This window comes from Sabethes cyaneus, chromosome 3 (genome assembly GCF_943734655.1).
Source record: "Sabethes cyaneus chromosome 3, idSabCyanKW18_F2, whole genome shotgun sequence".
Lineage (NCBI taxonomy): Eukaryota > Metazoa > Arthropoda > Insecta > Diptera > Culicidae > Sabethes > Sabethes cyaneus.
The window spans coordinates 27,936,566-27,951,024 of NC_071355.1; the positions used below are offsets into that span (position 1 = coordinate 27,936,566).

General features: G+C 41.3%; 1 protein-coding gene across 1 annotated transcript in view; it reads left to right on the top strand.

The window, feature by feature from the left end:
• Window positions 1-14,459, top strand: part of LOC128740957 (uncharacterized) — a 29,061-nt gene that overhangs the window by 6,027 nt on the left and 8,575 nt on the right. Inside the window, exons 2-5 of the mRNA XM_053836533.1 lie at window positions 7,699-7,808; window positions 7,873-8,005; window positions 8,076-8,271; window positions 8,347-8,565. Coding sequence (XP_053692508.1) covers window positions 7,699-7,808; window positions 7,873-8,005; window positions 8,076-8,271; window positions 8,347-8,565 — 658 coding nt within the window. The remainder of the gene's footprint in view (window positions 1-7,698; window positions 7,809-7,872; window positions 8,006-8,075; window positions 8,272-8,346; window positions 8,566-14,459) is intronic.

Sequence of the window (14,459 nt, forward strand, 5' to 3'; positions counted from 1 at the left end):
GTTTATGAAAAGTGCGTTAACTGTGATCAAACGAACCGACAACGAAAGTCTACCTGTGTAGATATAGTTGGCATCGACCACTCAGCATGGAGTACCAGCTGTCCAATGTATCAAAAACGTGTGAATAATGACAAACAGCGGATCGATTATTCTGTCTAGCAATTAAAAGAAACCTGTTACCGTACCTGTATCGCCACCACCTGTTGCCGTATACATCCAGGACGCATTGCCTGCTGCTGCGAGGGAGTCCCTGAGCCACCCGACCAAGCCGCACGTCCTGATGGTTCCTATCAATATAATCGTCCCGCTTCTCTTGTTCGTTCCTGCCAACAAAGTCGTCCTGACGCTTCGGTCGCGGTTGGTGACGGGATCTCCCGACAACCACTCTCAGGCAAGTACGGTGCCGTTTTGGACGTGACTCCTCCTGATCTTTCGAACGCTTCCAGCTCGTCTCAACTATCTCCTGGACTTGTAGGTCATACGGGGCGCATTGAAACTGACATTATAGAAGCCTTCAAGTTTCGGCCCGCGTTTAGCAGTCGTATTGTTTTTCGTGTGTGCATCTCGGGATCTCCTCGTGAAGGGAGTACTATTTTGGAACTATCAACACACACCAGTGACACGGATGGCATTAGAGCCTACTATCAGCATGTACGAGGTCTAAGGTTCCTTGTGAAACCGGATTAGATGGCTGCATCAATTCCCTTCAGCTGTTTGGAACCGCCTTCAACGTTTATCGATGTGATCATAGCTCAAAGAATAGTCACAAAAGCTCTTTTGGTGGCGTATTGATTGCCGTGGCCCAACAGTTTCCTAGTTCGATGTTCGATCTAAACTATGGAAGTTGTCTCGAACAAGTCTACGTTTCTGCTGTTATCAGAGGCACGAAGTTTTTGCTTGTAGTAGTTTACTTCCCTCCCGATAGAAGCAAGGTAGTCAGGTTCATAGACGAGCATATCCTCTCGACTCGTGAGCTACGTGAGAAAGAGGTTTTTGACCACAGAATATTGATTTGCGGTGATTACAATCAACTGCAAATTTCCTGGTTTAATGGGGAGGAAGGAGTACAATACGACAATTCTCTCATGCTTCCCGCTGCTAGTGCTGCTGTGGTTGATAGATTCGAATAACTACATTTAAAACAAGTAAATCCACTGAGTTATTACCTTGGACGAACACTCGACCTCGTGTACTGCCTTCCTGATCAAGAGATCTCAGTGATTTGCGCAATTTCTTCGCTGCTTCCCGTCCATCCTCACCATCCTCCACTGGATTTATTTTTGCCTATAGCGGTAGATCCCGTTGACGCTCCTTCTACCAATGTCGGAATGGCACCTCTAAATTATCGTCGTATAAACTTTGAAGCACTTTATCAATACCTTTCTTCCCTGAACTGGGCTGCATTATTGGGCGAGATGGACGTGGATGATATGACATGGCAGTTTTGCAATGCTGTCTGCACTTGACTGAATGGAAATGTACCTAGAGTTAAACCTCCTTTAAAACCTGCTTGAAGTAACAGTGAGCTGCGCAGATTGAAACGGCATCGGAACGCAAAACAGACTACTTCGTGAGCAACGCGCTTTCAAAGATGCCAGTGACGCTTACCGTAGGCTGAATAGTTCTCTTTACAAATCCTATGTACTGCGGGTGCAATTTGATTTGCGAAATAATCCTAAAAGCTTTTGGACATTCGTGAACTCCAAGAGGAAAAACTCTTCCATTCCGTCTAGTGTGATCCTGGGTGGAATGGAATCCTCGACACTTACCGAACCTTGCGAACTGTTTGGCGATCATTTTTCTTCTGTGTTCGCGAGTGACTGTACTACACAATCTGATGCTGAAATAGCTGCGTCGGATGTCTCTGATGGTGCAGTTGATCTGGATGTTTTTGACATCACTCCAGATATGGTTATTGCTGATGCCAAGTAATTGAAGAGCTCCTACTCACCTGGTCTTTCTTAAAAATTCTTGCAACTTGGCAACTCAGAGCAAAAGTGCTTATAGAAAATGTGTTCTCAGCTAACAATTAGAAAGATGGTTTTCTACTACATACCAACGAACGGACAGGACGGTGTGTGAGCAACTTTCTACTTACTCACGGAGGTCATTTAAATCTCTCCAGTGACAGTACATGGAGTGGATGTGGTGGAGGCTGGGATTACCCTCGGAAATGTGATCATTTATATCACCGGAAATTCTACCGGAATATCCGAATGCGGGGGTAGAAAATGAAGCTTAATTAAGGGGAAACCGAAAATGGCTCAAAGATGGCTGGATAAATGGCTACCGTTTGACGCATGTATTGTTTTGTGCCTTAAAAATGCATCTGTATTGGCAGAGCACGCTTTCACCACGTAATCAGTGCTTCTAGTGCTGTTATAATTTCCTAAAACTTGTCATTTCATTTATCGATCCGCTATATATCAACAAACGCTCAGCAAAACATAATTGCTAATGGAAAATAAATTTAACTGATCATATTGATCATTACGTGTTCATAAAACGTATAATCTGGAATTATTTAATAGATATTTGGTTGCGCACATATTTCGTTGTACTAGCGATTTCCGAAAAAACAGCACCACTGTCTCAAAGTTTTGCCACATCAATAAGCTTTTAAAGAGCTTTCAGCTTTTCCCGCATAGATAAGCTTAGAGTAAAGTAAACACACGGAACTAGCCTTCAATGCAAACGGATTAACTAACTATCCTATTGATTCTATGCATTATTCGGTTGCTGCTGGAAACCTTTAATGAATCGGAATGAATGGTTAAAGAAAACGAACCATATTTCGGGAATTTGCAGTCGCAGCGGTTGGCTGCGGATCAGCTGTGTTTACATTTGCAAGCTCTGATATTTGACATATATTACTAATACTAAAGCAACATTCAAATAAACGTTTAGGTTTTCAACGAACACATGAGATGTACAGTACAGTGTTTGTCGCTCAAATACAATAACGTGAGCCACTTTTGGTTTCTCCTTAAAACTTTCCTTTGCTGACAGGCGTCATCTTCTAGCTGGAAAGTTATAAAAAGTCCGATGCCGATTTGCCGTTGACACTTGAATACAATTGCTTTGACTGATAAAACATACTTACTTACTTTTTCGGCGACAATCCGCTTATCGAATCCATGCCGAATTTAGGAGTCGTCTTCACTTTTCTCGGTCTCGGACTGCCGCTGTCCAGTCGCCCCTAGCATCCTCTAGCACCTCGTCAACAGCGTTCATCCAACGGATACAGGGTCTGCCTCAAAGTCATCGGCCTCGGTCTGTCAACCGGCATCCTTGCTACGTGGCCAGCTCATTGTAGCCTGCCGTATTTTAATCGCTTCTCAGTATCCGCATCTTCGTATACTTGATATATTTCATGATTCATGCGCCTGCGCCCTACTCCTTCGTCTAATATGCCGTCAAGAATTGATCGCAGGATCTTACGCTCGAAAACGCCAAGAGCTCGTCGGTTGCTCTCTTTCAACGTCCACGCTTCGTGGCCGTAGAGTACCACCGGGAGAATTGGCGCCTTGTAGAGCGCGAGTTTTGTACGGAGTTGTAGGCTACGGGACCTCAGCTGGCTACGTAATCCGTAGAAGGCCCTGTTGCCAGCCGCCATCCGCCTTTTTACTTCACGGTTCACATCGTTGTCACATGTCACTAACGTACCAAGCTAAACAAATTCATCGACCACTTCAAAAGTATCCCACGCTCTCTACCAGCCACCATATACTTTGTTTTGGTAGAATTTATGATAAACCCTATCCTCGCAGCTTCCTCCTTAAGATGCGTGTACGCCTTTTCCACAGCACTAACAGGCACCGATGATATCGATGGCGTCCGCGAACCCTAGGAGCATAGGAGATTTCGTGATGATGGTAGCGCTTCTCTGCACGCCTACCCTTCGAATAGCACCTTCCAATGCAATGGTGAACAGCAAATTCGATAGTCCGGCACCTTGCTTCAAACCATCTAACGTCACAAACGAGTCCAATGTCTCACTCGCTATCCTGACGCTTGGTTTTGAACCATCAAGGGTAGCACGTATCAGCCTAATCAGTTTTGTTGGAAAACCATGCTCAAGCATAATCTGCCACAGCTCGTTCCATTTAACTGAATCGTACGCCGCCTTGAAGTCTATAAACAAATGATGAGTCTACAAGTTGAATTCCCGGAATTTATCGAGGATCTCTCGCTAGGTGAACATTTGGTCCGTCGTGAAGCGTTCGTCTCGAAAACCGCACTAGTATTCGCCAACAAAGGTTTCCTGCAACGCCCTCAGTATGAGAAACAGGAAGTGGGAGAAAATTTTGTATGCAGAATTGAAGAGATAATTGCCGCATTTAAGTCGATGACCCTTTTTGTAAATAGGGCATATGAGACCTTCCAACCAGTCCGTAGGTAATTCCTCCTCAGTTCATACCTTTAGTATAAACTGATGGATTGCATTATACAGCCGTTTGCTTCCGACTGTCAAAAGTTCGGCGGGGATGCCGTCCTTTTTAGCTGTTTTGCCGTTTTTCAGCTCTCTCGCTGCTTTTTTACCCTCGTCCAGAGTTGGTGGATCCACAGCTTGTCCATCATCCTCAATCGTTATCCTATTTCTGTTAACCGATCCGTCTTAATCACCATTCACCAATACATCAAAATGTTGTTTCCAACGTCTGGCCGCCTCTGATCTTTCGATAATCAGGTTCTCCTGCTTGTCGTTGCGCATAACAGAAGTTAGCGCGATTCGTTTTCTGATTCCGTTGAACGTTTTGCCTTTCTACTATATAAATATATAGTATAAAGGTATAGAAATCACTTGGAAAACCGGAAATGGAAAGAAGGTCCTGCGGGCCGAATGTTATATACCATTCGACTCAGTTTCGAAAACTGAGCATTTTCTGTGTGTGTGTATGTATGTGTGTGTGTGTGTATGTGTGTGTGTGTGTGTGTATGTGACGCTTTTAATCTCACTCACTTTTCTCGGAGATGGCTGGACCGATTTTAATGTTCTTAGTGTCAAATGAAAGGTCTAGGTGTCCCATTGGTCGCTATTGAATTTCATACTGATCGGACTTTTAGTTCAAAAGTTATGTATAAAAATACGAAAAATATGGGACTTCATTATCTCATAGGTCTCTTAACCGATTTGAACAAAATTGATTGCATATGAAAGAGGAGTCTTGCAAACCCTTAACTTCCAAATTTCATGACGATTGGACTTGTAGTTTGAAAGTTACATAAAGAAATGTGAAAAAATAGTTTTTAAAACATATTTATGTAACATATAAGCATTAATTTAATGAAAAACATCACACATTTTATGATTATTTGAAAATTACTGCTGAGATCTATCAAACGAAACCGAGTTATTTAAAATCGGACGCTTCATTCAAAAGTTATTCAAACTTTAACACTTAAGCACCGTATATTAAACCGTTAAAACGTGTGAAATCAAAACATATCAATCAAATGTTGATTGTATTCAATGTATGAGATGTGTGTGATGTATGTGTGTATGTATGTATGTATGTATGTATGTATGTATGTATGTATGTATGTATGTATGTATGTATGTATGTATGTATGTATGTATGTATGTATGTATGTATGTATGTGTGTATGTATGTATGTATGTATGTGATGACAATTTGCAATTTTAAAATTTGCAATGAAATTCAAGAAAAGTGAGAATCATGTCAATTGTCTGAAGTTTTTGAAGCCTCTTCGTGGAATACGAACTCTGAAATCAAAGAAAAGAAAAAACTTTTTCCGACTAAATTCCACTATTTGATATTTTTTCGCGACAGATACGTATACGCTTTGAAATAAGACACTGATGAAGCCTGCACGTCGTAGGTGAACTACGTATCTGTTGCAAATAAATATTAAATAGTGGGATTCAATCGAAAAGTTTTTTCTTTTCTTTGATTTCAGATTTCAATTGTCATTTTCTTCACTTGCTGTTACTCACAATTGTACAAGAAAAGCAAAAAGCGAAGAAAAGCAGTTTATTTAAGCATGTAGGTATAGTGGTGTATAGAATCAAAAATACTAGTGAGTTGATTTTTCCAAATAAATTTGTACAAACTCCAAACAAATTCTGCGCATCAATAGATGCTCTTTTCAATCAATAGATACTAGAGCTTAGAAATGTTATATGAAAAATAAGAAGTAAACGTTGCACAGAAATTTTGTAAGATTTGTTTTCGTTAGTGATATTTTAAAGGACAGAAGTCTTATGTCATGTATCATGTTTTAATAAATAAATCAAAAAAAAGACAAGCACTGGGAATCATATCGATCGTATTTCCCATTCTCAAGCATGTTTATGGCGCAGCTTTGGCACTATTTTTCGACCTCATCTTGTTTTCCTAACCCTTTAACATTGTAAAAACGATGCGATCAAGCTAATGACTATCTTTTCATGAAAGTACATTCAAAAGAAGCTTAAGTTTTGATTTTCATGCAAAAATAATTATCTAAAGGAGCGCTAGCTAAGAAATAGTTCCATTTCTCGTTTTCATATCTAATGCTCTATTCAGTAATTTTTTTCTAATTCAGATATATTGCAAAATTGAAGCCAAGCAAACCAATAGTAAAATTTTGAGATTAATCATTTCGTTGTAGATATCCTTTTTCTTCAAAAGCGAAATATAATAATAATTTTTCTGAACTCTTGTTTTTCAAAGATGCTAACTTTTGAATGCATGGTATTAATATCAAAATATCAAAAAATCTGCTATGAACAAATACTTTATATTGTCAATTCAAAACAAGTTTCGTATGTGGCTCTGAAGCCCGAAAGTTAAGGCCGTCTGTAGACCCGTTAGAGGGTTAATTTCTTATTTTCTATACATATTCATTCAAGTCTGTAAAAATTATCTTTTGTGTTTACATTATTTTTCTATAAATATTATAAAACTAAATAAGGTGTTCATCAAGTAACATAAATGACGTTTACATGTATTTACGCACCCAAGGAAAGAAAATATAATTATTCTACACAATACGTTGTGAATTTTACTGGCAAATAAGGATTTTGAGGAATACGGAACGGGTATTTAAAAATATGGTCTAATATAACATCTATACATCTACAATTAAGTCCATGAGAAATTAAATAATGATTATTGTGGCAGTAGAAAGGCTAGGTCACGCCGCTAGGTGGATTAATTCGGGTTTTAAAGAAGGTTCTCGTACCGTACCTCTCGATGCAATTCGTTCGTTGGAAACTAAAAATCGTAATACCTACTGCCGACGGAATTTGAATTATGTGATTATAATAATCTTTTCTGTTTATCGTCGAAACAATATATATTTAATAGATGAACAACTGTTTTCAATAACAGAAAACTGAGCACAAATTAATAGTGCAAAAATTATCGTTATTTGAAAACTTTGGCCTTCAATTCACAGCTGATTGGTTCGGCTATTTTGGTTTTCTTATCATGCATCGACTTTTTATCGTTCGATTTTAGTGTTTGTGTGCGGAACGAGAGTTCCAGAGCTCGCGCAGCATGAGGTACTGCTGATAAGTGTGTACCCGCTAGGGTGGCTCAAGAGCTCCAGCTCGAGCTCAAATCGCAGTTAGAGATAAGCAAACAATCAATTCGTCATTTCCTAACACGTGCGACAGAGGAGCAAATTTACAACTTTAGCGTGGTACTGCTAAATATGATTGAAATCTGTATGTGTTTGTTCTCGTTACAGCGACAACTCCAAAAAGCAAATTGTTGATATACTGGAGAAGATTTCCAATCTTCGACCCCCAGAACGATTACTTCTGTACCTGCGTATGCCTGGTGGATATCCTGAAACAGGTGATTTGGTATAAATTGTTTTTTTGAGAAAACACTGTAACTAACTTTATAAATTTGATCGCAGACCCACTGCGTCAATCTCAGAATCCACTCGGTACCCGTTCCGAGATTAATCATACCATAAACTGGGTACGATCGCACCTAGAACCTGATCCCAATGTTTCCATCCCGAAGCAGGAAGTGTATGAAGATTACACGTAAGTTCGTCGGCTTCGTCCTTAGAAAAAAATTTATAACAAATTTGTTTCTTCTGTGTTTTGCAAACAGTGCGTACTGCGAGCGAATTGACATCAAACCGCTGTCAACGGCAGACTTCGGTAAGGTAATGAAACAGGTGTTTCCCGGTATTCGACCACGGCGACTGGGTACACGCGGTCACTCCCGCTATTGTTACGCAGCAATGCGTAAAGCTACCAAGCTAGCGGCCCCGAAGCTACCCGATCTCATCACCAGTACCGGAGAGGTAAACTGCTACCATCAAAAAAAAAACTTCCGCTTTTTCAGCTAATCAAGGAACCTTTGTCATTTCCGTCCGCAGAAACCCCCACCGGAAGATCACGTGCCCAGTGACGAGGAAGCGTGGAAGGTGATAAAGGTATGGGCCGAAGCCATGCTGCCGAATTCGTTCGGTTCCATCAACGAGCTGGCCAGTTTCATCACAAAAAACAATCTCAACTCACCGGCCAGCATTGCCAGTCGACAGCTGCTGCAGAAGAAACTTCTGCAACGCGAGATTAAGGAGAGGAAGAAACTCACCGTAAGTACAAGTTTTTTTCCAATTACTGGTTCGTAAAATCAATTCATTATTTTTTTAAAGCACATAATTATTAGAATTTAAATAAGAACTACCTATTTTCAAAACAGTATTGAACGTATCGAAAAATTGAAACAAGAGCATCCATTGATGCTCACTGCAAGTTACTTGGGTAAAAAGCAATTACTTACACCACTTCCCCACCAAGTTGTCCGCAACTCAATTATCTCGTTTTACGCTCGTCAGCACATACATACTGCAAAAGGTGCGAACTACAGTAAAAACGTGACCTTGTAGACTCTATAGTGGGAAGGTAGTGTCCGTATTCCCGTCCCGATCGGCTGGTGGACGACTCGGCTATCAAATCGCACACAGTGCCGAGCACTTTCCTGGCCTATGCCTCTATGCCTGTGGTGTGCTGATTATTAATCCCGTCCGAGCGACGACGCGGCGCGGGGCTAGATTTGGAGTGTTTTGCTTCATTTGATTAGTCTAATGGCAACGAGGGTGTCGATAGCGGACTGGCGACTGCATTTTGTTCGTGCTGATAACAGGAAAAAATGCAGCTGATTTCACTTTTCATTTCCCCCTAGGCGGCTTTCGGTGGTACACATGTCGTAGTCGGTACACTCCCGGTCGAATGTGTGAGGTTATCTTTAATTTTATGCAATTGCTTTTTTGCGTTAATGGGAATTTTAGCATGGAAATAGCTGATAATAGGATAGTAGCCAATACAACTAATGCTAAAAACCGGTTAAGGTTTATACGGATAAATAATTTTTCATCAAATATTGTATTATGCCATGCAGGGGTAGAGTTTTCAGGTAATTTTAGAGAAACATCTCAAAGTAGGTATTTGTATCTCCGAAAATCGATTGTGTAGCACTTAGCAGTACTGCGTAACTGAAGTTAAAAAAATAAAAGAAAACTTTTCCAAATTAAATTCTACTATTTTTATTTATTCGCGACAGATACGCATTTCGCCTATGACTTGCAGTTTTCTTTTATTGAATTTTCAAATACTGGGTAAGAAAACGAATTCTGCATCCCAGGGAAGTAACTTCAAGATATCTAAAATGACGAGTTCTTTCATTTCATGCGTACACAACAAAACAAAACAACATTGTTAACATTGACGGAATGATAAATAAGAAAGTGACCCACGTTTTTGCATAACGCGTGATGGAATTTCGGTTCTAATTGGGACCGCGTAAACAAAGCAATCACCTTATTAAAAACACAATAACGTCAAATATACATCTCACAAGGTACTTCGTTCTGTATTAATTTACTAAACTAACATCACACCGCGTTTGTGCCTAACCTGCACAAGTAATAAATCTGTTTGTGAAAAAGCGAGCTATAAGTAGCGAGTTTATTCTGCGTACGATAACTCTGATTTTATGTGGTACTAGCTGACCCGGTAAACTTCGTACTGCCACAAACTGTACTATAAGGAAAAAGCAGTCTTGATGCTACATTTCACATTCGAAATTGTGACCTGCTCTTTTCTGTTCGACACACTTCGCAGCCAGGTGTTAAAGCCCAGACACAATGCATACGGATTTTACTACGTTGCGGAAATTTGACAGAAAACCCATGGAAAAACTGTCAAATTGCCGCAACGTAGTAAAATCCGTATGCATTGGGTTTGGGGCTTTAGAATACAGGAGAATTGCGATGAATTGCATTTTTATCTCCAAACTACGCCGTATTCTATAAGACCTAAAGGCCCAGACACAATGCATACGGATTTTACTACGTTGCAGCAATTTGACAGTTTTTCCATAGGTTTTCTGTCAAATTTCCGCAAAGTAGTAAAATCCGTACGCATTGTGTCTGGGCCTTAAGCTGAGTTATGCTCTAACTACACCGTATCGTGTCAGTTTTAACGTAACTTTCTCTTGCATAACCTTAGATTAACTTCTTGTGCAGAATGTAGCACTGAGAATAGCTCAAGCATCCCCTTTTCTTGACTAAGGAGGAGTTCAAACTTCTATCAGAACATGCTTCTTACCCTTCTTATGCTTCATAAGGCAAGGATTCTGTGGTGCTACTTTCCATGTCATTTGTGCTAAAGTTGACAATCCTGTACGAGAGGCGTTGGGCATTGGTAGCAACAACGTATTCTGGATGTGTGATCCGTGCGCTAAACTATTCTCGAGTGGACATTTTCAAGCGCTGCTAACTGATTTTGATGGGAAATGTTTATCGTTTATGCCGAAAGCAATACAACCGATGAGAGACGATATCGATAAATTACACACAGCTTTAACTGCCCTAACAGCGAAAGTTGATGCCAAACCGAATGCTAACACGCCGTACGCTACCCCTATCGCATGGCCTAATGTTACTCGTTCGACTGGTCTGCAGAGTACGCCAAAATGACGGCGAGGAAACAGTGGCAATCCTATCCTGTCAGTTCGCCTTCTTTGATGACTGCCAACATCTACAAGACCAAAACGGCTCATACTGTTAATCTCCACCGGAAACAAGATGAGGACATGGCGTGGATATATTTGTCTGCATTTCACCCATCTACCACTGAGAAGGAAATCGCTAGTCGCGTCACTAAATGTCTTGCGCTGCATGCTGAAGATCAACCTAAAGTTGTGAAACTAGTTCCTGCAGGGAAAGATCCTGCAACACTCAACTTCGTGTCTTTCAAAATTGGAGTCAATCAACAATTTAAGGATAAAACATTATGCTGCGAAACATGGCCGGGAAACGTACATTTTCGACTGTTTGAGGATTATCGGACAAAAAACACTGCAAGGATTGTGAGAATTTCGCCGAGGGAAATCTATCAGGAATGCCGCCGGTGGACTCAAGTCATGCTCATCATATACAGGTAGACGAATAGGCCAGCCATTTTCATCATCGTCAACGTGGGATGCACCCAGTAAAGCATGATGGAAGCCCCTTCTGGCGCCGATACAGTTAAGCCATCTGCCGTTCTTCATGAGCATACATGCAACAATGAGATAGTATACTGCCAACCGAGTCATCCCGGCCCTGTATTCGGTGGTGAGGAGATCTTCCGACCACACTCCCATGGCAATGCAATCGACACTGATGCACCGAACAATATTATGAATGCGATTGCAACGATAATAGACCAGCCAAATACCCACGGTTAGTCATTGGGCATTTTCTATCAAAACGTCCGTGGACTGAAAACCAAGATCTGCGAAGTGTTCCTGAGTACCTCAGAGTTATCGTACCATCCATATGTGTTTACTGGGAGGTGGTTCGATGATCGTAGTACCTCTCGCCAATTATTCATTAACGATTACAATGTCTTCCGGGTTGACCGTAATGCACAAAATAGTTCTCGGCAATGTGGTGGTGGAGCTTTGATAGCCGTTGCGAAAAACTTCAATGCTGTTTCTGTCCATCTATCCAGCGGACATACTGTCGAAAATTTATGGATCAAAATCGCCACTGGTGACAAGGATATTTTACTTGGCGTTGTCTATATTCCACCAGACAAAAGCAAGGATTGCAACCACATTCAATCGCATCTAGACACCGTTGTTGAAAGCACGAATCGTTCTGACCGTGACGAGATAATTCTTTTTGGTGACTTCAACCAACCTAGCGTTGAATGGAGTGCTACTACAAGTGGCTACTTATTCGCTGATCCACTTTTATCGCACTTTCCACCAGCTTGTCGCATGTTACTCGATGGCTTGTCGTTCTGCCGTTCCGATCCTGTAACTGCCTTCAGCACAGCTGAAGAGGCTCCCGAACCTGTGGTCCGACTGGATCTTGATCATCCCGCTCTTTTGTTAACCGTAGAGGGCCTCCCTGTTATACCTCATTATGACGATGTTGACATATTTGAGTTCGACTTTCGTAAAATTAATTTTGATACCCTCAATGGATCGCTATCTCATATGGATTGGTCTGATGTATACGTCAGTATGAATGCTGATGATGCTGTTACTGCTTTCAATGATAAACTACGTTGCTGTTTTTCTGAGGCGGTACCCCCGTTCAGACCTTCCAAAAAACCACCTTGGTCTAATGCGCGGTTGAGGTATTTGAAACGACAACGTTCGGAAATGCTCAAGAAATACTGTCAACATAAAAACCAGTTCTCTAAACGCCTATTTGAGGAAGCGAGTCTCGAGTATACCGTTGTTACAATCGAGTGCTATATAGACGACATATTATTCACACAGAAAGTAACTTACGTAGGAATCCGAAACAGTTCTGGTCGTTTGTGAACTCTAAGCTGACATGGATGTTTTCGGTATCAGTGGTGAGATGGTTATTACGGCGCTCGCGAAGTTGAAGTAATCATCTATTGCTGGGCCAGACGCCATCCCATCGTGCGTGCTGAAAAAATGTTCCGGTGCTCTGGTAGAACCTCTGCGAGCGATTTTCAACCTTTCACTGCAAACTGGAACGTTTCCCACAGCCTGAAAAAGCTCGTGTATGACAACAGTATACAAAAAAGGAGACAAAACGAATATTGCCAACTATCGTGGGATAACATCGCTGTCCGCTGGATCAAAATGCTTTGAGATCATCATAAATATATGAGGCTTATGTCTGTCGCCAAAACGAGGGGCGCGGTATGTATTTTCATGGTAATAATCGCCCACATTAAGCAAAGACTCAAACCAATCATACCAGATTACATTCAAGACGAGCAAAAGTAACGTAGTTGCACCTCATAGAGTTACATAGCGTACCACCAATTTGTTCACAATTAGACACGAGGCAACGCGCGGGGTTACAGCTAATATTTAATAAAGTGGTTTGTGAGGCGTGCAAACACTATATTATAACTTCTCAACATGGGTTCTTCCACAAGCGTTCTGTAGAATAGAACCTCTGTGAGGTCACATCCTTCTGTATAAGCAACATGGACAGTGGTGTGCAAATTGATGCGGTATATAAAGACATCAATGCAGCTTTCGACACAGTAGACCATGAAATACTGTACGCAAAATTTCGTCGTCTCGGCTTCTCGGATAGACTGTGTGACTTGCTGAAATCTTATTTGACAAACCGACATCTATATGTAAAGATAGGATCGGTTGAATCGACAACATTCACTCCGTGCGGCGGCGTTCCTCAAGGAAGTAATTTGGGACCCCTTCTATTTGCTCTCTTCTTCAATAATGTCTCCCTGGTCCATTTCGGCCATTCGGTACCAGCCCAATGGAAGTGTGCTGATCTACGCGGATGATTTGAAGATCTACCTTGCCATCCGCAAGTTAGATGAATGTTTCCGTCTACAGGATATGCTGGACAGGTTTACCAGATGGTGCCGCCTAATCGTCTTGCGGTTAGTATAACGAAGTGCTGTGTAATTTCTTACCGGCGTCTGGAGAATCCTGTTCTGTTCAACTACTCCATCGACGGGACTATTTTGAATCGAGTCGACCAAATTAAGGATTCAGGCGTTCTGTTAGATTACCAACTAACTTTTAAAATGCACTACTCATCTATTGTAGCGAAGGCCAACCGCCAACTAAGTTTTATTTCGAAAGATGCTGCTGACTTCACCGATCCACTGTGTCTTCGCGCATTATACTGCTCATTGGTAAGATCCATTCTTGAATTCGCGTCAGTTGGTATGGTCGCCTTATGAAGGAGTATAAATTTCCCGAATCGAATCAGTGCAGCATAAGTTTGTTCGATACGCTCTACGTAATCTTCCATGGACGCAAGCGAATAGATTGGAAAGTTAATAAGCAATCTTCACCGCGAATTTCGCGTCCCCACGTATCATCTGTTCATTGATTTCAAAGCCGCATATAATAGTGTAAACCGACAGGAGCTTTGGACAAGTCTGGACGAAAACGGCTTTCCGGATAAGCTTACTAAACTTATCATGATTACGATGGATGGAATCCATAGCTGTGTGAAAATTTCGGGTG